The following is a 27,301-nucleotide window of genomic DNA, read 5'->3' on the forward strand; positions in this document are numbered from 1 at the left end:
TCCTGCAAGGATTTTCTCATACATGTCAGAATATGTTTCTCAGGGCCTTTAATTTCAGCAATAGCTCTGTGCATTCTTTTAGACTGTTGTCCATCCCCCTTCCTAATACCAGTACATAATATCTCAGTTTTAGTCCCACCAGTTCACACCATAAAGGTATCACTGTAGCTGGGTAACGTAGGACTAGCTCTGCAAACCAGTCCTATTTTATCTCAAAAAAAATAAATTTTGTGTTCAGAAGAGCAGAAAATAGTTTTGATAGCCTGGTTTACGAATATACTAGAACTTCTCAATTAGCTCAACCTGGTTTGTTAGGGTGACAAACTTATGGACGTCAAGCAGATGAAATAGTCAAAATAAATAACTATACATAATTGTATAGTTATCATATGCTATGCAAGTGACCGGATAACTATTGGTATTTACTCTTAAAATCTTCCTTTGAAGTACTAAGTTTGAAATGCTTCAGGTAACTGTCTGGTTTAATAGATTGTAAAGAAGCAAGTATCCTTCTGCTAATTTCTCTGTCCAGAGAACGAGGTTGTATCAACCATTAAAGATGGCATCTTTCTGTAAAATAAAAACGATGGCCCTTTTTCTCTTCTCTTTTTAACATTTCAGGTGATTTATGAAGGTGAAATACGTTGAAGCAGTCAGCAATTTTAAGCTTTACATAAGAAGTAAAAATGGATGTAAACAGTATTTATTTCTGTTTTCAACGCATCATAATAAAGTTGCATAGGTTTCTTGGAATTGTGTGACTTTTAGTGTTCTTGTACAGATTTCAACAAGGTGCCGCTGTTTATGCAAATAACAGTAACTGTTGAACCCCATCTGTACTCACAGTTGAAGACACTATGTTGCATTATTGTGAAATATCTGTTAAGAATTATTGCTAAGTCCCCTTGAGGATGACAATATTTTTCTTGCTACTGCTAATGTAGTGGTAGACAGGTATGAAGCCAGACGTGCATATGAAACTGTATCAACACCAGCATTTGTAACAAGTTCTACCAAAGACAAACACAAATCACTAAATGGCATTAGCACTAATACAAATGTATTTTATGCAGTTGTCTAAAGTGTCCTGTGACCTCATGGTTGTTTAAAATCTCATTTTCTTTTCTTTTCTTTTTTTTTTTTTTTTGGGTTTGCTTCTGATGAGTTATAGAGCACTGGTGCGTTTATCATGGCAGCGCTTTTCCTGCTCAGATCCACAACATGATTTGTGGATTTCTGAAACAAGAACAACCCCAAATCAAAATCAATCAAAGAAAAGTTTTTCAAATGTTCTACCTTGAATTCTGCACTTGATCACAGTCAATTCTGGGACAAGAATTTGGGTAGTTTGCTTAATAGGCTGGGAATATTCTGCTGACACAATATAGAATATATATAGTTTCAGAAATGCGATTTAAAAATCCATTCAGAATATTTTACAGAAAATACAGAGCTTTGCTTACAGTTTAGACTTCAGATAATAAGATAATAGATATATGATACGTGTTTTATACTAATATCTGTCAGGATGCAAATGGTGCACCAGAGAAGCCTGTATTTACAGGAAGAAGCTGATGACCATGTCATTGATGATCATCTTTATTGCTTCATTTGGGAAAAATTTTTGAGTTTTTTACTGTTGTTTTTCTATTATGCCTCGCCTTTTCTGAGGCTTTTTCATTGTTGTTTGTCTCAATTGATGTCTCGTATACCCATACTTGTAAGAAAATGACTTGTACCAAAATAACATTTCAGTTTGTCACTGAACTTTTACATTTTATTTTGACAGGAACAGACCTGTAAAGATGTTTATGTGGTGGTCAGCTGTTTTACTTCTTGGATGCATTTTGTTGGGAGCAGATGGGTGGCCAGCCAAGGAAGGATACAACTTTAGGCCTTATCAGCCCCTAGTAAGACTACGCCATAAGGTACTGATTATTCTCTAGCACTTCTGACTCGGGCTTCATGGTTAACAGTTAAATTATATGCCAGCCTTGTCTTGTTTAGACTTATTGGAGTGGTGTTTAGAAATTAACTTTTTCAGTAATATTCTGCAGAAATATAGACTTGCTTTGACAAGTGAACAGGAGCTGTTTGGATTTGGAAGCCCAGAAGCCGTTCAAAGATAGTGAGATTAGCTCTATTCTAGTTTAACAAACTAGAGATTATGTACATCAACAAATGCTGTCATAGAGAAAGGAAAAGTTGTCTCCTAAAGAGACTGTCTGCATCTTCTTAAGGCAATGACTTGTCCCAGTACCCACTGGATTTCAGACCAAGCAGCACCAAGTGCCTATCAAAGAAGCATGGAGGTGAGGTTATCTCATCAACAAAAACTTGTCTCCATGAGGTAAATGTTCACAGTACTGAATTTGAACTGTGGCGTAATACTAGTGTTTCCTGCAATGGTTTCCCAGCTACAAGCATTGTATGCCATTCAAATTTTGCCCACCTGCCACATTTCTGTCATGAATCAAGGACTCCCAGAACAGTTCTCATCTAAAAGATCCTGGTCTTCTTCTAGCAGCTAAAAGGGAAACTACTGTAGTGGTTTTGTACAGTAACAGGACAGGAAAAGGGCTGTCAAATCTCCATGGGCTGCTTGAAGCTAGCATAGATCTGGTGAACTTTTCAGTTTCTACTTGGCATGGGACCAACATCTGTGGAACTCTAAGGCCTGTGAGCAGGACAACAAAGATCATAAAAACAAACAAACAAAAAAAAAAAAAAAAAAAAAAAAAAAAACTTTTCCCCCTTCTTCTGAATCTGGGTGTTTCAACTAGAAAGTTCAAATTATTGCTAGAAGCTATAAATGTTAGTTTCTATTACTGTTTCAAGATCCTGGCTAGTTTAATTTCTCAATATATTTTATAAAATACCAAGATATTTCCTCTTGGACCTAGGTTTGCAAAAAAAAATCCAATATCTTGGATCATGTGACACTATTTCAGCGTGTAAGGAGGAGGAACTCATAACTGAAGCCGTTCAGAGTTCTGCTCAAACAAGATGAAAATATTTGCCTATTAGCCCATTATTGCCTACTCTGTACGTAACATGTAGAAAGCTTCTAACAGATGGAAAATAAAATGCAAAAGTTTATACTTTATTATAAAACTTTGTGTCCTCTAGGGGAATGCTGTTCCGTCAGAATACAACAGCCCCTTAACTGAAGCCTGATGTGTTATGTGCTTAACCATATAGGCACACAGGTGTTTACACTGAGTATTTTGCAAATTCAGAAACTTTGTCTTATCAATTTACCTCTATCAGTTTTAAACAAAATAAAACAATACAAGAAAAATACTTTGAAGTCTAGAAAAAATGAGAAAGTAGTAGTTTATCTATGGAACGAGCTGTGGGAGAGAGAAATTATCTATACTCTCCCTTCCCCCCCCATGAATATTGTGAAAAGAATCAAGGGCAGTGGATGAGGTATGGTGAACATCATTTCTCAGTTAGTCTGTGAAATCAATATTATATGTGGAGCTAATAGTATATTGGTGTTCCTTAATAATACTTCTAATCGTCTGATATAACTCTCATTTGATATGTGAAATAGGCTGTAATAAGAATTGCAAATGTAATTATGGGATAGATAACACACACATTCACATATACGTATGTGAACACATACCATTCATTTATGTATATGTCTATATTTCCTCTTTCTAATTTTATGTTACTTATGATGCATATTTCAAAAACACATACAAAATGGAAAATAAGCATACATGCAGAAAAAGCAAATGACATTCTGTAAGTAGATTTTGTGTTTTTAAAAGAATTTAAACTTTAGAGGAAAAGAATTGATAGAGGTGAATATAAAATAAGAGGAAAAAGTAATAAACTTGACACAAAAGTGTATTCTAAAAAGCAAAGAAAATATGGGCATTTATTTATTTATTCTGAGGCAATATGTCTAGATTAAAAAAAATGTTTAGTACAGTTCTACTTTTGGTCTTAGGGATGCATTTTAGTATACAACAATGAGGAATGCAGAACTTTTCTAAAGTCAATTTTAAAAACCACTTCTAGCACAGACACACATTCCAACTATGTAGATAATATTGTAAGGGAGACATTCTGTTTCAAACAAGCATTTAATATTTCACAGAATCACAGAATTTCTAGGTTGGAAGAGACCTCAAGATCATCGAGTCCAACCTCTGACCTAACGCTAACAGTCCCCACTAAACCATATCCCTAAGCTCTACATCTAAACATCTTTTAAAGACTTCCAGGGATGGTGACTCCACCACTTCCCTGGGCAGCCTGTTCCAATGCCTCACAACTCTTTCAGTAAAGAAGTTCTTCCTAACATCTAACCTAAAACTCCCCTGGCTCAACTTAAGCCCATTCCCCCTCATCCTGTCACCAGGCACGTGGGAGAACAATCCAACCCCTACCTCGCTACAGCCTCCCTTGAGGTACCTATAGAGAGCGATAAGGTCGCCCCTGAGCCTCCTCTTCTCCAGGCTGAACAAGCCCAGCTCCCTCAGCCGCTCCTCGTAGGACTTGTTCTCCTGGCACCTCACCAGCTTCGTCGCCCTTCTCTGCACCCGCTCCAGCACCTCCATGTCCTTCTTGTAGCGAGGGGCCCAAAACTGAACACAGTACTTGAGGTGCGGCCTCACCAGAGCCGAGTACAGGGGGACGATCACCTCCCTAGCCCTGCTGGTCACACTGTTTCTGATACAAGCCAGGATGCCATTGGCCTTCTTGGCCACCTGAGCACACTGCTGGCTCATATTCAGCCGACTATCCACCGTCACTCCCAGGTCCTTCTCTGCCAGGCAGCTCTCCAACCACTCATCTCCCAGCCTGTAGCTCTGCTTGGGGTTATTGTGCCCCAGGTGCAGGACCCGGCACTTGGCCTTGTTAAACTTCATGCAGTTGACCTCAGCCCATCGGTGCAGCCTATCCAGATCCTCCTGCAGAACTTTCCTACCCTCAAGCAGATCGACACACGCACCTAACTTGGTGTCATCTGCAAACTTACTGAGGGTGCACTCAATGCCCTCGTCCAGATCATCGATGAAGATATTAAAGAGGACCGGCCCCAGCACCGAGCCCTGGGGGATGCCACTAGTGACTGGCCTCCGACTGGACTTGGCTCCATTCACCACGACTCTTTGGGCCCGGCTATCCAGCCGGTTTCTAACCCAACGAAGCGTGCGCCAGTCCAAGCCAAGAGCAGCCAGTTTCTTGAGGAGAATGCTGTGGGAAACGGTGTCAAAAGCCTTGCTGAAGTCAAGGTAGACCACATTCACAGCCTTTCCCTCATCCACCTAGCGCGTCACTTTGTCATAGAAGGAGATCAGGTTCATCAAGCAGGACCTGCCTTTCATAAACCCATGCTGACTGGGCCTGATCGCCTGCTTGCCCTGCAAGTGCTGCGTGATGACTCTCAGGAGGATCTGCTCCATGAGCTTCCCTGGCACTGAGGTCAAACTGACAGGCCTGTAGTTTCCCGGGTCTGCCCTCCAGCCCTTCTTGTAGATGGGCGTCACATTTGCTAGCCGCCAGTCAACTAGGACCTCCCCCGATAGCCAGGACTGCTGCTAAATGATGGACAGTGGCTTGGCCAGCTCCTCTGCCAGTTCTCTCAGTACCCTTGGGTGGATCCCATCCGGCCCCATCGACTTGTGCACATCTAAGTGCCGTAGCAGGTCACCAACCAGTTCTTCATGGATAGTGAGGGCCACATCTTGCTCCCCATCCCCTTCCACCAGCTCAGGGTACTGAGTATCCAGAGAACAACCGGTATTGCCGCTAAAGACTGAGGCAAAGAAGGCATTGAGCACCTCCGCCTTTTCCTCATCTCTTGTAACTAAGTTTCCCCCCGCATCCAGTAAAGGATGGAGATTCTCCTTAGTCCTCATTTTTGTGTTGATGTATTTATAGAAACGTTTTTTGTTATCTTTAACGGCAGTAGCCAGATTGAGCTTCAGATGAGCTTTGGCCTTCCTAATTTTGTCCCTGCACAGCCTCGCTACATCCTTTAAGTCCTCCCTAGTGGCCTGCCCACTTTTCCAAAGATTATAAACCCTCTGTTTTCTCCTAAGATCAAGCAACAATTCTCTGTTGAGCCAGGCTGGTCTTCTTCCCCGCCAGCTCGTCTTTGGGCACGTGGGGACAGACCGTTCCTGCGCCATTAAGATTTCCCTCTTGAAGAGCGCCCAGCCTTCCTGGACCCCTCTGCCCTTCAGAACCGCCTCCCAAGGGACTCCACCAACCAGTGTCCTGAGCAGCTCAAAGTCAGCCCTCCGAAAGTCCAATACAGCGGTTTTACTGGTCCCCTTCCTGGCCTCGCCAAGAATAGTGAACTCCACCATTTCGTGGTCATTCTGCCCAAGACAGCTCCCGACAATCACATCCTCCACCAGTCCTTCTCTGTTTGTGAAGAGAAGGTCTAGCGGGGCACCACACCTGGTAGGTTCACTAACCAGCTGCATCAGGAAGCTATCTTCCACGCTCTCCAGAAACCTCCTAGACTGCTTTCTTGGGCTGTGTTGTGCTTCCAGGATATGTCAGGGAAGTTGAAGTCCCCCACGAGTACAAGAGCTGACGATTTCACAACTTTTGTCAGCTGCCTGTAGAACTCCTCATCAGTCTCCTCATCCTGGTTTGGCGGTCTATAGCAGACCCCAACCAGGACACTAGCCTTGTTGTCCCTGCTGATCCTAACCCAAAGGGACTCGACCTTGTCATTCCCAGCCTCGAGTTCTACAACATCGAAAGACTCTCTAATATAGGGAGCCACACCACCACCGCTTCTGTGCTGCCTGTCCCTTCTAAAGAGCTTATAGCCAGGCATTGCAGTACTCCAGTCATGAGACTGGTCCCACCACGTCTCCACGATGGCGACCAAGTCGTAGCCTGCCTGCTGCACGATGGCTTCCAGCTCCTCCTGTTTGTTACCCATGCTGCGTGCATTAGTGTAGATGCACTTCAGCTGGGCCATTGCCTTATCCTCCGGCCTTGCCATCGTTCCCCCTGGCACAGCCCCAACAATCCTAGCTTCAGCCCCATCCCCCTTCCTACCTAGTTTAAATGATTTCAAATGCTAGATTGTTATGCAAGCAGAATACTTATTACAAATTGAAGATGATAATGAATATCAGCAGAGTCATATTTGCTTTGATGAAGCAGTATGTATACAAGTTTAAGAGTGTGCAGATTAAAAAAGATGAGTAATCACTCTTGCTCTTGTAAAGGGGAATTTATTTGACTTGGATAGTATTCCAACCACAGCAACTCCAAATGTCAGACTGCAGGGAAAAACAATCTTGTTGTTTATCTGTCAAGTTAATATTTGGGTATTATCTTGAAAAAAAATAATCGTGTTCATGTTGATAGTAGGCATCCAAATCATAAAGGTTTTTTTGTTGTTGTTGTTTTAAAAGGGATTATGAACAAATTTGTCTCCTCGTGCATGGAAATTACAAGTAGGCATTTAGTCTAAATGAATAATGGTCTGAATGCATAAGGAAAAGACTTTGGAACTAGGGAAATACTTTATGCATATGGAAACAGTGAGTTGGACAAGGTGACCACCAGAAGTCTCATTCTTGGAAGTCAAACTGGGGCTCAAGAGCAGCTGGACTGTTCAGGCTGGAAGTAGATTATAGATTTTATTTTTCTGAAGAACTAGACATCAGTTCAGTTCTGCCTCTTCTTCTATAGTATAATCTATTGTCATTTGCTTGAACTGGAATGGAGAAAGACTATTACAAAACACTTTTGAAAATTTTATTTCTAGGCATCTTCAAACTGCTGTGGCTTACCCTTATGTAGTGACACTGAAAAATATTAGGCTATGTCTCAATTACATGTGCATTTCTTGTTGTGCCAGTTAATCCTCGGTTCTGTATTAGTCAAAACACTGAAAAAGTTTGTAAGGGACTTTCCATTTGGGAGTCTGCTTGCGTTGCTGCTGAGGGTATTGTAAGCAATTTGTTAATACTTAGATTCCCACCTGAAATCGTTAGAAGTATTTCTAGCATCCTAATGAATTTTATTCCTCTGATTTGCATGGCTCTGACAGAGAGAGTAATGTTTATGCAATATCTTCAGTGAAAAAAATGTATGCGGTGAGATTTCCAGGTACAAACAGGAAGAAGGCAGCCAACAGAACGTTTACTGCCAGCTTCTGATCCATTTCCAGAGACCAAGAAATATGAGATATATTCTGTACGTTCATATGTATATTGCAGAGCATGCCAAGTCTGCATATCTAACACATGCACACACATCTCTCCTCTGCAAGCCAGGTGAAGAAAGGTAGGTTATTGGGGAAGGAGAAGAATATGTAATATTAATAACAGTGCCTCATTGTATATGATATCATTACAGGTAGGGAATTCTTTATTTTCAGTCTCAAGAGACAATCAGTGAAGATTGCTAATATAGTCATAATCACCTGAATACCTTTTACTCAGGTCTGATTCTGATTTTGTGGAATTAAGACCACTATATTCAGAACAGCCAGGGTTATAACACCTATTAAAGTGCAACCACTGGCTCGGGAGGGTGGGCAGGGGAAGGAGGAGCAAAGCTCAGGTGTATCAGGGTGTAATGAGGTGAGGAAAGAAATGAAGAAATTTGGAATTCAGCCTGTGTATGTGGTAGGGAAGGAGTTTCCATCAGAAGAGAGCTTTTTTTCCAGCTGAGCAGGTGGAAAGAGACATGCTTTGTTTTTACCCCTTCTATGGGCACCTTTTAACAACTGAGCTTCCTGTATTCATTAAAACTATTTCCAGCGTTGACTTTGTTTTGCTGAAGTGTTAATGGGATCAGAATCAGATGCACAGCAATCAGTGTTTTCTGTGTTATTTCTCTGGATTAAAATTTTTTTTTTAATCTTCCTGTGAAAAAACTTGCCTCTTCCCCTTTCTGTCTCCCTCCTGTCTGACAGTCAGTTTGCTGTTATGTTAGCCAGTTCAACTCTGATTCTCATTAATGGAGGCCTGAGTAAGAACAGAATCAGGTCCAGTGTGGAGGTCTTTGGGAAATAATGACTTTGTCTGAAATGAAACAAAATAAGAGAAAACATGTAATGTCATAAACACGCTCCCCTGGTTTATTAAAGACAAATTTAAGTGTATAAGCACAAAGCATAGAATACATTTTCCACACAGTTTTTTTGCCCAAAGATTAGAAAATACTCTCCCTCAATTAATAGTATATTCTGTGTTACAGTGAAGCACCTGTAAAATACAGGCAGGTGAAGAAAGATACAGGCAGAAAGTAGTACTTGAGGATTCAAAAATAATCTGAGCTTTTCTTGTGTGGTCTAGTCCCCAGACAACTGGAGGTTTATAGTTCACAGTGCTTATCTGGAAATGCTGTTTGCCTGCAGGCTCTGAGAAGTCATAAAACTTGATCCTTTAAAATCCTCTGGCCTAGAGCGGGGGAAGAGTAGTGGGGAAATCCTTTGCAGTAAGATGCAGCAGTGAATTCTGAAGACTGAGAGCAGAGCTCTTGAGCATGTCAATTTGGCTCCCAGTTCTCAGGTAATACAGGAATTCTCTTTCTCCTTAGGTTCCCTGAATGTACTATCTACATCCTATGCAAATTCCAGGATTTAATCTAAGTAACAGGACTTGCTCCCCCCACTCCCCAATTATTTATGTAACCACAGTTAGAAGTCTTAAGGAACTTTTTGTTTGTTTGTTTTTAATTTTGCTTTTCTCAGGATTTAATATATCTTGCATTCTAATCTACTTTTTCCTGTGGGCACTAGCATTTAGAAGGCATGACTATTTAAGAAAAAAAATCTCATTACAATCATGGTATATTAATAAGTTGATTGAACATTTTTTCTACCTCTCACTACATACTCAAAATATGTTTTTAAAAAGTCATAGGAAGATTGCCTATAAAATCTCTCTAAAATGTCTTCTACATTCCTTCTTCTAAATAGTCTATCCCTGTGGGGGAAGAAAGGGATGTCAAAGCCTAGAATTAATGCAAGTGTGAAATTCTTTTTTTCTAGCTGATGATTCCTTCCATTGCTAACTCAATAGCAACATCTAGCTGTAAACTTTTAGTCAAGAAGTCTATGGGGTTAGGTCAAGGGAGAAAAGGTTTTTACCGTTGTACTCTTGCTGTACTTCTCTTTTGTGTTCCTGATACTGAAAATCACCACTGTGGAAATGATTAATCTCACCCAATTATTTTAAGGGATGATGAGATACACATGTATCATATAGCTTTTAATTAACATCGCCTTTTTAATTTAATGTGTCAACTTGGAAGCGAAGAATGAAATATAAAGTAACGGTACATGGGGGTGATGTAATTACCCTTTACATTACAGTATTCAACTTGGACACATTGTTATCTAGGAAAAGGATTTCTGATTAGCCACTAAATAGACAACAGTGTTATACACTATCTTTATCATGCTGTCAACAGCTACAGTTTCAGATTCTTGTTGATTATATATTTTTCATATTATATTACAATGTCAAATCACAAATTTCCACCACAGCAAAACAAAACACAAGATTTTTTGTATGTAAAATTTGAGATGCTTGCCTCCTGTTCAACTTTTTGCTGCTTGTATTTCTAAGATCCAAGAGGCCAGATACTTGACGTGGATATACCTACAGAGATTTATGAAGTCCAGCTCTTTTCGACACCTTCCTTGCTGACTCTGATTCTTCAGGTCCTCAAGACTGCAATATATATAATTCAACCTCTTAACATTTTTTCTGTCAGCCAAACTTTATTTTATTCTTTTCCACTTCTTCTTCTCAGTCATTTTTCCCAAGGATTTAATAACTAATTTCATAACCTAGAAGATGATGATACGTGTAAGCTGTTATCTTTATTAACCTTTTTCATCATAGTTCATTAAAGTGAAAGTCATGCCCCGCAGGATACAGTGGTTATAATGTGAAAAATAATATGCAAAATCAATATAAAAATATTAAATGAACATGGCATATAGCAGTGACAAGTGCAATCAGCTTTAGTGGTTTGCTGACAAAATGGGATGTAAAACACTGACTTATTTTTTAAATTAAGTAATTGTCCACTTAGTTTATGGTTCGTTTTCACTTCTCTGATTCTAATTAGCTAGGTAAATTCTGTTTTTAAATGAGAGGAATTACACATTTTAAACATTGTTTTAAACAGTAGTATACTATGCATCTATAATATAAGGTGATATATTCTAATTAAGAATCACCTGTTCTTAAGAATCATGTAAAATAACACCTTTTAAACTGGCTCCAGACAAAGTACATCTAAGTTGGCTATACATCTGCCTATCTTTTCAATATCTATGTCCTTAAACATCCCTAAGACTTTCACTCTTTTACTTCATGTGACAGAAAAATAAGTTCAGAAAAAAATATCAAATTTCAATACTAGGAATGTGTCTCACTGGCTTTAGCACTTTTTTCTTCACAGGTTAAATTGTCTTCATTATTTTTTGAAAAAAATATTTTTTAAAGTTTATTTTCATTTATGGATGTGTTTCATCCTTTGAAAACAAAATAAACAAAAGCCTTGAGATAATCATTTACTCCAGACAGTAACTATTTTAACGTAATTTGGAAACTGGAAATGCTTGGATTTTGTTGTGAGTCTTTTTCTTGCATTTTTAGCAAATACAAATATTATCTCAGCTCTTGAAACTTCATGACTATTTCTTAAATGTTTCTTTTGTCTTTGATTCATTTAGAATATTAGTTGTCCTTTTGCCCTAATCCAAATTTCTGTAACGATTGTAATATTTTTAATATTCTACAGAAATCTTTTATCATGTTGCATCTTGCATTTTTTGTTGTTGTTAAGTCCTACTAGCAGTAGGACTCTGTATCATTTAATGTGAGATGTGTTGTGAAGCAATCCAGAGAAATGACAATCAGATTGGTAGAAACTCTGCAATACTTCTCTGGTTGTCTTTGAAAACACTTTGGGTTTATAATAGAGTTTCCCTTAAACTCTATTATTAGAATTTCTGCTCTATTATTAACAGCATAAGAACCTGATCTGAATAATAACTTCACAGTTCTAAGATTCCACTTCATAATTAAAGTTAGAGCATGTTTGTTGCAAGTGTCTGACACTATTAGGGATAATGAATCCAGTTCCACCCTAATTTTCTCTTACTCTGCCTCCATAGGTGGCAGAAATCACTTGTGATCAAGTGGTAAACAGGACTATGGCTGTATTAGGCCAAGTGTAAGTAATGATGAGGTGGAGAATTCCAGAGTACCAGAAAATAGCTTCTTCATGTAGTGATATTGATTCAGGACTACTGAATCAATGCAGAGAACAAAAGTGGAATTGAGGAAAGAATAATTTCTGTGAAATAGAAAGGTTTAATAAGATCTCATGAAAGAGTGAGTTTCAGGGTTCTGGCTCGAGAGTATTTTATTGTAAGAATGAAGACAGAGGAGAGGGCCTGTATGCTCAGAAGATTAATCAGTGACATAACAAAATACAGCGATGCATTCTTTAAGAGCATATTTTACTTTCTTGTGAAGATCTTTCTTTTTCCATCAAATGTATCTAGTTTCAGACTCTAGAGACTTTCCTTTTTTGTGCCTTTTTCTAGTAGCATCCAGTATTCCGAAAAATTCAAGGTAGATATACATTACACTGCATGATCAGTTTCTTGTCATGTCAAAATGGTATATGAAACTTTGCAATTTTTAGTCATTTGCTTGCAAAGATGAATATAAAAAGCCAACTTATTTATGGATGCATACTATTTAACATTAATTCTTATATCATTAACCATTATCTTATAACATTATACCATTATCATTATTTTACATGCTATCCTTGCTAAAAATATGGTTCACAAATTTGTATTTTTTTACAAGTCATTTCACATTAGAGATGCAATAATAAATCCCCACAGAAAACCATTTTCCCCTAATTATGTATTCAGATCAAACTCTGATCAGTTTAACCGTCATAGTGGTCTTGAACTGTAAAAAAATTACTGAGAATATATGTGCAGCTTGAGCACAAATCTGCTATATTTTGGATAAAACCCGTAGCTGATGAAATTATAACTTTTTTTTTTCTGTATGAGTTGTTCTGATCTCATGCTACCAAGAAATTCAAGTTAAGCAATCCATCTGTACTTTACATGAAATATGTCTTGTATTATCTTGCAGTAAAAGTATTTCTTATTACAATATGTAAGATAATTCTTCATTATTTATTTTCCAGATTGGCTTTAAATTTTTCATTTGAAGGCTTTGCAAAGGAACCACGGGAAGAAACAAGTATATGTTTAGATATATTAGGTTTATTTGATTCAGTTTTCTTCAACAGTTTTTCCCTTGGGATTTTTGTATCTGCAAAACTCAGTCTGTGACTTAGCTCCATTTTTTTCACAAACCAAAGTATCAATTTCTCTTCAGAAGGGACAGGCAGCACAGAAGCGGTGGTGGTGTGGCTCCCTATATTAGAGAGTCTTTCGATGTTGTAGAACTCGAGGCTGGGAATGACAAGGTCGAGTCCCTTTGGGTTAGGATCGGCAGGGACAACAAGGCTAGTGTCCTGGTTGGGGTCTGCTATAGACCGCCAAACCAGGATGAGGAGACTGATGAGGAGTTCTACAGGCAGCTGACAAAAGTTGTGAAATCGTCAGCTCTTGTTCTTGTGGGGGACTTCAACTTCCCAGATATATTCTGGAAGCACAACACAGCCCAAGAAAGCAGTCTAGGAGGTTTCTGGAGAGCGTGGAAGATAGCTTCCTGATGCAGCTGGTTAGTGAACCTACCAGGTGTGGTGCCCCGCTAGACCTTCTCTTCACAAACAGAGAAGGACTGGTGGAGGATGTGATTATCGGGAGCTGTCATGGGCAGAATGACCATGAAATGGTGGAGTTCACTATTCTTGGCGAGGCCAGGAAGGGGACCAGTAAAACCGCTGTATTGGACTTTCGGAGGGCTGACTTTGAGCTGCTCAGGACACTGGTTGGTGGAGTCCCTTGGGAGGCGGTTCTGAAGGGCAGAGGGGTCCAGGAAGGCTGGGCGCTCTTCAAGAGGGAAATCTTAATGGCGCAGGAACGGTCTGTTCCCACATGCCCAAAGACGAGCTGGCGGGGACGAAGACCAGCCTGGCTCAACAGAGAATTGTGGCTTGATCTTAGGAGAAAAAAGAGGATTTATAATCTTTGGAAAAGTGGGCAGGCCACTAGGGAGGACTTAAAGGATGTAGCGAGGCTGTGCAGGGACAAAATTAGGAAGGCCAAAGCTCATCTGAAGCTCAATCTGGCTACTGCCGTTAAAGATAACAAAAAACGTTTCTATAAATACATCAACACAAAAATGAGGACTAAGGAGAATCTCCATCCTTTACTGGATGCGGGGGGAAACTTAGTTACAAGAGATGAGGAAAAGGCGGAGATGCTCAATGCCTTCTTTCCCTCAGTCTTTAGCGGCAATACCAGTTGTTCTCTGGATACTCAGTACCCTGAGCTGGTGGAAGGGGATGGGGAGCAAGATGTGGCCCTCACTATCCATGAAGAACTGTTTAGTGACCTGCTACGGCACTTAGATGTGCACAAGTCGATGGGGCCGGATGGGATCCACCCAAGGGTACTGAGAGAACTGGCAGAGGAGCTGGCCAAGCCACTGTCCATCATCAGCAGTCCTGGCTATCGGGGGAGGTCCCAGTTGACTGGCGGCTAGCAAATGTGACGCCCATCTACAAGAAGGGCTGGAGGGCAGACCCGGGAAACTACAGGCCTGTCAGTTTGACCTCAGTGCCAGGGAAGCTCATGGAGCAGATCCTCCTGAGAGTCATCACGCAGCACTTGCAGGGCAAGCAGGCGATCAGGCCCAGTCAGCATGGGTTTATGAAAGGCAGGTCCTGCTTGATGAACCTGATCTCCTTCTATGACAAAGTGACGCGCTAGGTGGATGAGGGAAAGGCTGTGGATGTGGTCTACCTTGACTTCAGCAAGGCTTTTGACACCGTTTCCCACAGCATTCTCCTCAAGAAACTGGCTGCTCTTGGCTTGGACTGGCGCACGCTTCGTTGGGTTAGAAACTGGCTGGATAGCCGGGCCCAAAGAGTCGTGGTGAATGGAGCCAAGTCCAGTTGGAGGCCAGTCACTAGTGGCATCCCCCAGGGCTCGGTGCTGGGGCCGGTCCTCTTTAATATCTTCATCGATGATCTGGACGAGGGCATTGAGTGCACCCTCAGTAAGTTTGCAGATGACACCTAGTTAGGTGCGTGTGTCGATCTGCTTGAGGGTAGGAAAGTTCTGCAGGAGGATCTGGATAGGCTGCACCGATGGGCTGAGGTCAACTGCATGAAGTTTAACAAGGCCAAGTGCCGGGTCCTGCACCTAGGGCGCAATAACCCCAAGCAGAGCTACAGGCTGGGAGATGAGTGGTTGGAGAGCTGCCAGACAGAGAAGGACCTGGGAGTGATGGTGGATAGTCGGCTGAATATGAGCCAGCAGTGTGCTCAGGTGGCCAAGAAGGCCAACGACATCCTGGCTTGTATCAGAAACAGTGTGACCAGCAGGGCTAGGGAGGTGATCGTCCCCCTGTACTCGGCTCTGGTGAGGCCGCACCTCAAGTACTGTGTTCAGTTTTGGGCCCCTCGCTACAAGAAGGACATCAAGGTGCTTGAGCGGGTGCAGAGAAGGGCGACGAAGCTGGTGAGGGGCCAGGAGAACAAGTCCTACGAGGAGCGGCTGAGGGAGCTGGGCTTGTTCAGCCTGGAGAAGAGGAGGCTCAGGGGCGACCTTATCGCTCTCTACAGATACCTTAAAGGAGGCTGTAGTGAGGTGGGGGTTGGCCTGTTCTCCCACGTGCCTGGTGACAGGACGAGGGGGAATGGGCTTAAGTTGAGCCAGGGGAGTTTTAGGTTAGATGTTAGGAAGAACTTCTTTACTGAAAGGGTTGTGAGGCATTGGAACAGGCTGCCCAGGGAAGTGGTGGAGTCACCATCCCTGGAAGTCTTCAAAAGACGTTTAGATGTAGAGCTTAGGGATATGGTTTAGTGGGGACTGTTAGCGTTAGGTCAGAGGTTGGACTAGGTGATCTTGAGGTCTCTTCCAACCTAGAAATTCTGTGATTCTTTGGTTCTGTAATTAAAAAATATCTTATAAGCTTCTGTCCTCTTACCCTGCAGATTACTGTTGCTCAAGTAGGCCGTGCTTACAATGGGATGTTTCCAATTCTGTCTAGATTACTATATGCATAACGTGTTATTTTTACTTTTTTTTTTTTTTTTCTTTTTCCTTTTTATATTTACTGTTGGGATCAGTCAAGTAGTCCAAGCCCAGGGCATTCTATTTGTTTTTCAAAACTTCTTCCATGATAACTGTTATCGGGTGAGTACTACATCCATCACTATGCTCAATTTCTTTCAACCAAAAAATAGGAGAATTTGATATTTTTCAGTTTCAGATTTGATTTTCATTAAAAACTAACAAATTCCACAGTGGTTTTATTTGGCTTTCAAATAACGAGGACAAATGTTAACATGTCCATTAAAAATTTGAATGTTTTTTGTAGCTCTATTCAGGCCTGACACACAAAGAAAATGGAGACCTTAATTAAATATGTCTTAATTATGCCTACTTCGATTGTTATGCATTGATGTGGCTATGCTTAGATACTTTTAAGAACATGGAAGGTTAAAGCCTTAAATACAACATTTAAAACAAAGATCTTACAAACTTTAATAATTAAAAAAGGTTACTATTTGACCTTGTTGAAAGTGACCCAGGAAATGAGCAAGTGATAATTGTTTAACTTGAACTGTCTCTTTAACTCTTCAGTATTTTGAAGTTTGCATTTAATGTAGCTTGTTAAATATCAGTACAGACTGTTCATATTTTCCAAATTAAGTATAGCAGCATTAACTATTTCTTTAACCATCACATGATATCAGTCACATCTGTTTAATGTTCATTGTTAATTCTATCAAAAAACTTTTTTTGCACTTGAACTTTCCTTCTAAGGACATAGTAAAAAAAAAAAAAAAAAAAAAAAAAAAAAAAAGAAAAGCTAATTTAAAATGATAAAAATTTAACAAGCTTATTCCTTATACTTCACCTCTTCCCATGAAAACAAACCAAAACAAAATTATCAGTCATTTGTTTAATGCATAACCTATAATTATGGGTTTGTAACTTCTAATGAACAACCTATAAATTAAAGTGTAATTTTGAAGGAGAAATAAGGCCTACCCCTTTTCTGAGGCATCAGCACAATCTTCCATTCTCTAGAGTGGTTCATGGAAATGCTACTAATTTCTATTATTCTTTTCTAGATGTTGTACTCATACATCAATGCAAGTAATACATAACTAATACTGCATTATTTTAACAGAATATATTCAATTTTGTTGGTTTATCTAACATTATTTACATATTAAATCATTTGATTTTCACCATTGCTTTTTACATGATAAAATTCTACTGAATAAACAAGAACTTTGAAGTGTATTACTTTAATTACTGTAGTACAGCAAACTGTACCTAAAACTTGTGAAAGACCAATCCCATTGAAATTGATCTTTTTTAGATTTATTTTAAAGGTCTGAGAAACCGCTGCATTAACTAGTTTAGTTTTCCTTGTGCAGTTCTCCCATTTATCTCTATATAATTTCCTTCATGCTATAACTGAAACGTGAATAAGGCATGCCATTAAAAAATAAAGAAATAAAAATTACCAAGTCTTCAAACACATTCCATGCCTTAATATTTTCAAATCATTTCTCTTGATGGTTCATTGTTAATAACAAACCAAAGAACAGATTTATCGCTCGAATGCATCTGTCCTCTCTCCAAGTACTGCTTCCTGATATATACTTTAGTAGATAGGATACAATGGAAGTCTTTTGTTTGGTACTCATTTCTCCATGAGTACATCATATCTCCATGTAATAATTTTGATAATATACCTATTTAGAGTTAATGAGTCTCCTCTATTTATATTAACTAAATGCAACCTCTCAGAAACTAGGAAAGAAGCTAGTAGCCAATATGGAAGTTACCAGGAAGGATTACAAGTTCAACCATGGAACTGGCAGCTTGGCAGATTTTGTGTGCAAAACTTAGAAATACAACATCTGCTATTAAGAAGTCACTAAAATTGAGCATAATGAACAGACTGAGAAACTGACAGAAATTTTGAATTGATACAAGGAAATCTTTGTAAAACAGTTTACTTGTAGTCTATTATTAAAAAAAAAACAAAACTATTTTAGCTGTGTCTACTAGTATCAGTAATAAGTTGGGCACAGGGAAGATTTATTACTTTTTTAATAAAAAAGGAAATATAATTAAAAATACACATCAGCTAGATTAGAATTTAAGATGTTTTCTGAATAGTTATTGCAGCTCTCTGCATATGCGTGTGTATATATATATATTTTCAAAGTTACTTCGTATCAACACTGACTCTGAGAGAACATAACTATAGCTTTACAATACATTGCCTACTTCATGGTAGGGGGAGAGTAATGAATTGTTGCTATTATTGTAGCATATATAGCTCTACTTTATATTTCATTTTTAAAAAAATAGTTGAAATGCAACAATCATATACTGAGCTAATCTTGAATTTTCAATAATAAGATTCAATAATAAAAAGAAAAAATTCTATGCTCTAGTTTCTTACATGGGTAATGAAGTACCCATTTTTAACAACCTTTCATCAAATCTCTGGTAGAATGAATGTGTTCCTAAAATATATAGTTGAATACTTTACAAAAGGGCAGATGCAGCTGATTAATATTCTTATCATGAACTTCTTTTTTCCTTTGTAACGCTACCTTATCTGTCCTTCTAAGATGAATGGTAGAAACAACATATTATTATTTCTAGAAAATCCTCAGCACATTGGTTTTAATCAATACTAGTAGATGTAGTACAGTTTTACCCATAATTATATCCTCACACAGACTAAATATTACTTGCATTCCTGGATTGCAAGAAGGTAATTGATGTTGATGCTGACATGTCTATACTCTCTAATTGTCATTCTTCCTGCAGATTTTCTTTTATCTAGAGAAAATTCTGAGAAGAGGAAAGATAAGATCAGAATGAACCTCAGACAGACTGAATAATAAAATGCAACAACACATTATGTGTTTTTTAGAAAATTACACTTTAGAAAATTACACTTAAAAACCATCTCTGAAATTTTAAAAAATGAATAGGGGTTTTAGGCAAATTACTCCCATTAATGTCAGTGGGAATTGTGCAGCTAAAGCCCATCTGCAGATTTTTATTTTTATTTTTGGAGAAAAATAACGCTATATTGTAAGGAAATATAATACTTTTCAGTAATTATGGTAGTACCTGGAGTTTTAAGAGCTCAGAATATGGGGGAAGATAATGGAATACCCGTCCTGTCCCTTAGAGTTTCTGGTGATAATTCAGTATACTAAAACACTGATTCTTGGAGATCTCTCTTCCTTCTTTTTGTCTACTCAAATCTGGAGTGTCCTCAGATAATACTGAAACAAAATATATATACTGAATATTATTAGCTTACATAAAGAAAGTGTGTTTGTGTATGTATATATATATATATATATAGTAGAACTTTTTTTTCTTCTCATGTTCTATGATATAAATATATATAGGGTCACAAAGGTAAGGGAATGCAGCACCTCTTCTATGAGGAGAGGCTGACATAACTGGAACTGTTCAATCTGGAGAAGTGGAGGCTCAGGTGAGATCTTATTGCTGCCTATAAATGCCTCAAGGGAAGTCCTCTGCAAAGAGGACTGAGTCCTCTTTTATATCAGAAGCATTGCCCAGTGATAAGACATGAGGCAATGGAAACAAAATGGACCACAAGAGGTTCTGTTCAAATGCCAGAAAACACTTATTTTCTGTGTGGATGATGGAACATGGGAATGGGTTGCATGGAGAGGTTTTGAAGTCTCTGCCCTTGGAGATCTTCAAAAGCCATCTTTTGTCTGCCAGGACATGGTCCTGAGCAACCTGCTGTAGGTGTCTGTGACTGAGCAGGAAAGTTGGACCCTCCTCTAGTGGTCCCTTAAAATCTCAACTCTTCTGTGATTCTGTAATATTCATCTATGGCACCTTATCAACTTCTCCTGCATTATTTCATTTCCTTCTTGGTGGGTTGAAAGAAAGTCTTACGTTGCCATGTATGGCCAGCATAACTGTACATTGATTACAGAATCACAGAATTCTGCATAATTGTACAATTACACAGAATCTGTATAATTGAATTCAGCATAATTGTACATTGATTATTGGAGCATTTAAAGTTTAATGCAAAAATAAGCACTAAAACAGTAATCTACTGTTATACAACCATCATTTATGTAACATGCATAGCACTTCCTACTTACATGAAAGTCGTAGCCTGCATTTGATGAGACAAATTGGTTTATATATTCCTCTGTGCTGAAGCCATTTTGGTTGTAATAGTATTCAGTAAGTTTCAATGTGATATGCCTCTTCACTACTTCAACCATGCATTAAATATTTTAGTGATTAAAGCAGTATAAAAAGAAAAACACTACATCTAAAATTAGTAGAAGTTTTTTTTGTTTGTTTTGTTTTTGTTTTTGTTTTTTTTTTTTTTTCTCCCATGTTCCATGAAACTGCCTATAAATTTAATTTGGATTTGGTCTGCCATCAAAAAATGAGGTATAAAGTCATAATACTAGAACCAGAAATTATAGTTACATTGTATTTCTGTAAAAATGAGCTGCCTAAAAAATTTACCCAGAGCAAGCTTGTATACATGTTCATTTGAACTTTTTTCCTATTTGGCTCAGAGCTGTGGCTGGTTGGTTTTGGACAACTCTTCTAATGAAAGCAGTGTGAGTATAGAAGGGGAACAGCCCATGGAAGAATTGATCCATTATATCAACATGAAGATTCTTTTTAGATTTTATTTTTTTTCCCAATTAAAATAACACACACTTTTGAAAACAGGCCATTTTCTGCATCAGTAAAGTGGAAGAAAGACTATTTGGCCATTGCCTACTGTTTTATTGGGCCCACAGTATCCTTAAGATGACTCTTGGACAAGATCTTTTATCAGAAGTAAAACGATAATAAAAAAGCACTTCAGAATCCAACTAAAAAGTAATGATTTAGTTAAATGAGAGTCTTGAATTTAAAGATGAGAAGTAGTTTTGATTTTTACTTTATCTTTTCAACTACAGTAGTCATTGGGGTGTATAGGCCTAACTCTAACTCCTAGCTCTTGGGAGCTCTTTGCAGCCTGCTGCATGCAGGTCTTTCTATACCAGGCAGCAATTTTAGGAAATGTCATCATCGGTCTTTCGTATGTAAGCTCACCTGAAGAATCTTTGCTTTTAAAATGCTTCTATGTTTCTCTGCTTTTTTTTGTTTGTTTGTTTGTTTGTTTGTTTGTTTTTGAAGTATTACGTAGAATGTAATTAGTTTTCCACAAATCTTTTTGGTTTATACAATGTTACTGTGACATAAACATGAAGTTACATGTATTTCAATTCAGTTGCTAATGAATGTTGCTGAAGAACATTAAGCTTAAGACTGTGACTTCAGCCTGAAGCAATTGTTCCATCTCAAGGACCAAGGTTTTGTTTACTCTGTCTTCAAGGATCCAAGGCTAGTATATGCATTACCAAGACATCTAGGAGCTTTGCTTTAATGTACAGTCAGACATGCCTAAATAGAAAAACTGTGGATCAGCCTTTGTGCAGGGCTTCTGTGGACAGAATGAAGCGTATGCTTTGCTGAAGCATGATCTTGCGAGAGTTTCCTTTACAAACATATAAGCAGGGACAAGATTATTTGGAACTTTTGCATGCCTTTATTTCTTCTCAGCTACCCCTTTGTTTTAAAGGGTTGAAATTTGCTGCATGCAAAGAACAGCTTCTTCCTGGGACTGCTGTGTTGTAGACCTGTTCTTCATATTAATCAGGGATCGAAATCTGCCAATCAAGAAACAAATCAGATTTCACAGGTTTGCCCAACCCTGATCTGTGTTTTTTTTTTTTTTTTTTTTTTTTTTTTAATGAAACAAATCTTGCACTTCATCACTTCAGTATCTAGGCTACTCAAATACTGTTGTGTCCCTTTTATTAGGGGTTCATGACTCAAGACTTCACCAAATGTTCTCCATAGGCCTCTAAGAGTTACTGTAAGACTCTTGATATTCAGTGATAACTAATCCTGGGCATGTCACTAACTGTGTAAACTTCAAGAGCTCTTTTTCCTTATTTCCACCTAGTCAACTCTCTCTGTATCTTGTGTCCTTCATGCAATTGTATAATCATGTGATGTGTTTACTGATCCAAGAACAATCTACAACATAATATTTTCCCAGAATTTACTTTCATAAACGGTAGCAATGTCTAACAGGATTGAGCTGTGCATGCAGAATACCAGCACAAGAATCCAAACATTAAACTACCACACTTTCTGTGATAAGTCATGTTCTGACAAGAGCAGTAGCAAAATGGGTCACGTTTTGCTCATTCTTACTGTACTAGATTGAAGCAAGGCCTTGTTTATTGCTACTTGACAGAAGAGCTTTACAAATGCAAATGTTGTTGCTACTTTGCATGTGTTTTGAAATCAAATTGCAATTGTACTGCAGTTGCTGAGAGTATGTGATAAAGTCTGATCTTGTGAATTTTTTTTTTGAAAGACAAATAGGTTAGAAACTGGCTGGGTAGCCGGGCCCAAAGAGTCGTGGTAAATGGAGTCAAGTCCAGTTGGAGGCCAGTCACTAGTGGCATCCCCCAGGGCTCGGTGCTGGGGCCGGTCCTCTTTAATATCTTCATCAATGATCTGGATGAGGGCATTGAGTGCACCCTCAGTAAGTTTGCAGATGACACCAAGCTATGAGCGTGTGTCGATCTGCTCGAGGGTAGGAAAGCTCTGCAGGAGGATCTGGATAGGCTGCACCGATGGGCTGAGGTCAACTGTATGAAGTTCAACAAGGCCAAGTGCCGGGTCCTGCACCTGGGGCGCAATAACCCCAAGCAGAGCTACAGGCTGGGAGATGAGTGGTTGGAGAGCTGCCAGACAGAGAAGGACCTGGGAGTGACGGTGGATAGTCGGCTGAATATGAGCCAGCAGTGTGCTCAGGTGGCCAAGAAGGCCAACGGCATCCTGGCTTGTATCAGAAACAGTGTGACCAGCAGGGCTAGGGAGGTGATCGTCCCCCTGTACTCGGCTCTGGTGAGGCCGCACCTCAAGTACTGTGTTCAGTTTTGGGCCCCTCGCTACAAGAAGGACATCAAGGTGCTTGAGCGGGTGCAGAGAAGGGCGACGAAGCTGGTGAGGGGCCAGGAGAACAAGTCCTACGAGGAGCGGCTGAGGGAGCTGGGCTTGTTCAGCCTGGAGAAGAGGAGGCTCAGGGGCGACCTTATCGCTCTCTACAGATACCTTAAAGGAGGCTGTAGTGAGGTGGGGGTTGGCCTGTTCTCCCACGTGCCTGGTGACAGGACGAGGGGGAATGGGCATAAGTTGAGCCAGGGGAGTTTTAGGTTAGATGTTAGGAAGAACTTCTTTACTGAAAGGGTTGTGAGGCATTGGAACAGGCTGCCCAGGGAAGTGGTGGAGTCACCATCCCTGGAAGTCTTCAAAAGACGTTTAGATGTAGAGCTTAGGGATATGGTTTAGTGGGGACTGTTAGCGTTAGGTCAGAGGTTGGACTAGGTGATCTTGAGGTCTCTTCCAACCTAGAAATTCTGTGATTCTGTGAAATGCTCAGCATGTCGTTGATCAAACTGGTTCTGAGAATACTTTACCAAATTGTGCTTTGTGCGCACATGCTCTCTGCTTCCTGTGACCAGAAGCTATTATTTCATCCATAAATAAATAGTTTCTGTGCATTATAATTTGAATTTCATAACCCATTGTATTAATATAAGCTAATATGTAGGTGTTCTACTATCTTGGCTTGTACATGTTTTAACAGCACAGTAAAATGTATTATCTTGGTAATATCTCTCACTGAAATATTATATGTAACAGTAATTGTTCCTTTAATACTTTTTTCTTTAAAGTTAATATATATTAGCAAAGTATCCCCAACTGCAGAATGATCATTAATTATCATTTTTCTGCATTTTAAGTACATTTTGTAATATGACTAATGATAAATTTTCATTATAAAATGTTAATCAAGCAAGTAAGTTTGCATTCCCCTTTTCATCAGTTTCTGTAATTAGTGGTTTATGTTTATTAAATTATTTTAATTTTTGTCGCATTACTAGGACGATGTAGTATATGCTTCAGACTAATTAGCACTTTGCTTATCATAAGAATTCCATTAATTTAGCAGTTAATTTTTAAATACAGCAAATTGAGAAAAGAGGACTTCTCCTAAGTTTTGCAAAAGAGAAATAAGACTTCTAGCCCACTCTAGGCAGACAACTCAGGCTGGCAAATGAGTGAGGCTCTAGATGCAATACAAGTACATGTATGTACTTCGATTTGTAAGAACACAGAATTAACTGGAATTTGGTGTCTGTCTGCATGCAACATCTATGGTTTGTAAATACCTACTCTTTTCCTTTCAGAAAGGGAAAAACAAACAAAATGAACATAATGCATACTTAAATGGGGCTACAAAACTCTTTCTACAATGGTCTGGTCTATTTTGTTAGTTCTAGAATGTTATCTACCTGTACAGATCAGCTCTGGTCTTTTTTAGAAGCATCTGTGTACCTTCTCTTGAATTGCTTGTTGAGAGTCCCTTTGACTATCCTGTTCTACTTCCTTTCTTGCTAATACAAAACCCTTTATCTGAAATCAAACAATATTATTACAAAATTATTTATAGAATGTCATTTCTGAACAGTAACATTGTCAAAATGTCAGGATGTCTGAAGATAAATTGATGCTATTTTGTGTTTTGAGACAAAGAGAAAATAACACTTGAAAAGGAGATATTTTTGTTTATTTTTTTTAGTCTAGCTTGATATATATTGCAAATAGCTTATAAATTATAATTTGCCAGAATAGCAATTTGTGGGGCCAGCCATCCGTGATCTTTTTTTAGTTCACAAACACAGCAGAAAATTTGACATTTTTTCTGCTTTCATCCACTGTGCTTTGAAAAGTTTTCATTGAGCTCAGTTTGTTGGACACACCAACAAACTGAGGCTTCTTTACAGTTCTAATATGTTCTGCATTGATACATTTCATTAGACTGCTACAATATGATGCAACACAAAATGATGCAAAGGCATGGAATTTGATTCATTTTGTTTGAGACTTCTAGGTTGAAAACTATTTCGGTACATTGAAGCAAATAAAAAATCCTTGGATGGTTACTGGTGCTTACAGGTGATTTGTAGCAGTAGATAATGTAGTCACTAATGTATAGGCCAAATGTAAGTGAAAATTTGTTTCGTTATAACCAATTGTTTGCTTACTTCTCTCATGTTTTTCTGTTCAGCCAGGAAGAATTCCTGCTCCCCTGAGCATTTGAACTTTATTTTCCTAAGTTATAGGTGCTTATAACATTTATTTTATTAAATAAGTCATTGCTTCTTAATGGTTTTCTACATAAATTAATCCATATACTTGTATCTTTTAATATGAAAGAGAACTGTATTTTATGCACCTTCAATATAAGTTTTTCTTCTATATTTTTTCACTCTGTTTTCAGTTGAAAAGGCTCTTACTGTAACAGGCTTTTCCTAGCCAGAGGGTTAATTTCACAATTCAGAGATGCTCTACCCACTCTAATCACTGGTTAACCTTGAAATAACTTCAGGCTTACAGACTTCTCTTTCCATCTGGATGAGCTTTGCTGCTACCAAGGGTCTTGCTGGCAGAAGGCATATTGCACCAAGGCTGTTCTGTGATATGCTAGCAAAGGTTTTCTTTGTAGATTGAATGGTAGCTTACACTTAAAATGTGTGTCTTTCGAGAAAACGACACCATGCAAAGCTGCTCCAAAATCTTCAGCTGAAATAAAAGAAAATAATGATATTAAGAAAATTAGGACTTCAAAGAAAATGAAAGACATTTGCAGCTAATGCCTTGTTTCCTTTATATTTGTTTTTTTATATAAGAAATCTGAAGATATTTCATTTAAAAAAAATCTTTTTTAATTCTAAAATTTCATCCAAAAATGTTTTCTTTCCCCTCCTAGCTTTGCACAACTTGTTACACTCTTTCCTCCAGAAAGGTCTTTTTCATCCTTTTTAGTGTTTCTCTTTGAAACCAAGATTTTAAAGTTCACTTTCCTGTGAATCTACTCTGATTTAATAATCAGTGCTTGGATTAAGTCTTCAGAATCTACTTATTGTAGTCTCAGCACCAGACATAATGGGTTTTGCAGCTTTATCAGGAAAAGAAAAATCTCATTCTTTTTAGTTGCAAACTAGAAGAATGGGAAAAATGGAAACAAGACTAGTGAGCTTTGTGAGGCTAAACAGTGTCCACTGAGCCTATAAATTGCAATAGCTGAATGCTAACATAACTTGGCTCCAACTTGCCTAGCCTGCTTAACAGGAATAAGATTCCTCTGAGTTAAACTGGCTTGTTAGAGCAAAGTCTAAGTTTCACTCTCTGACCTCTGAAGAGAGGGAAAATGAAAAGGAAAACATTCTCCTTTGTGAAACAGAGTACTTCCAGTAAAAGAAAGTACTGGATAGATCTTTTAAACCAAATGCTGACTATAGTTTAAAAAGAAAAGTCAAAGGAGTTAAGCAATACTAAGCCTGAATGACATAGGAATCAGGACTTTAGATTTACTTTGAAATTTAGCCTGTAATCATATAATATTTTTCAGGGAATACCATTTCAGGATTCAGGATTTCCTGTGTTCAGGAAACATTAGGCAAATATGTGAACATGTTTTAAAATCTAGTACATCACATTTTATCATTAATAAAGACAGAAATACATTTGTGTTCATTTATTTATTTTTTAAATCTGAGCAATATGTTTCATGTAGTCATGGAGAATTTTGGAAATGTACTTTTCAGATACATACAGATTTTGGCACACTTTGTTGTTTTGAAAAAACAGAAGAAAAAGTAAACAACCCTTGACTTAGATTTGCAAGATTGGGTTGCAAAAATTGCATCGTTAGCCATGTTATTTTACAAGAGAAGAAACACTTAAAACATTTTAGTCATATGCATATTATGGCCTCATTGTGAAGTTTAATTGTGGCTACACGTTTCTATGTCCCTGTGAACTAGAAAATACTTTTGTATTATTGATTACAGCTTTATTCTTTTCATCAATTTTGAATCTCCTTAACAGAGTTTAAACAGCTATGTGAGTGCACAGAATTAGTGTTTTTTTTTTTTGTTTGTTTGTTTGTTTGTTTTGTTTTTTAATATTAGT

At 38.4% G+C, this 27,301-nt stretch overlaps 1 protein-coding gene across 1 annotated transcript in view; it reads left to right on the top strand.

Moving 5' to 3' along the window:
• Positions 1–1,805: 1,805 nt before the first annotated feature.
• FSTL5 (follistatin like 5) overlaps positions 1,806–27,301 on the top strand; it is a gene marked incomplete at both ends in the record, with an annotated part of 267,251 nt that continues 241,755 nt past the window's right edge. Inside the window, one exon of the mRNA XM_084286367.1 lies at positions 1,806–1,928. Coding sequence (XP_084142493.1) covers positions 1,806–1,928 — 123 coding nt within the window. The remainder of the gene's footprint in view (positions 1,929–27,301) is intronic.

This window comes from Netta rufina, assembly GCF_964035555.1.
Source record: "Netta rufina genome assembly, chromosome: 4".
In the NCBI taxonomy this organism is placed as follows: domain Eukaryota; kingdom Metazoa; phylum Chordata; class Aves; order Anseriformes; family Anatidae; genus Netta; species Netta rufina.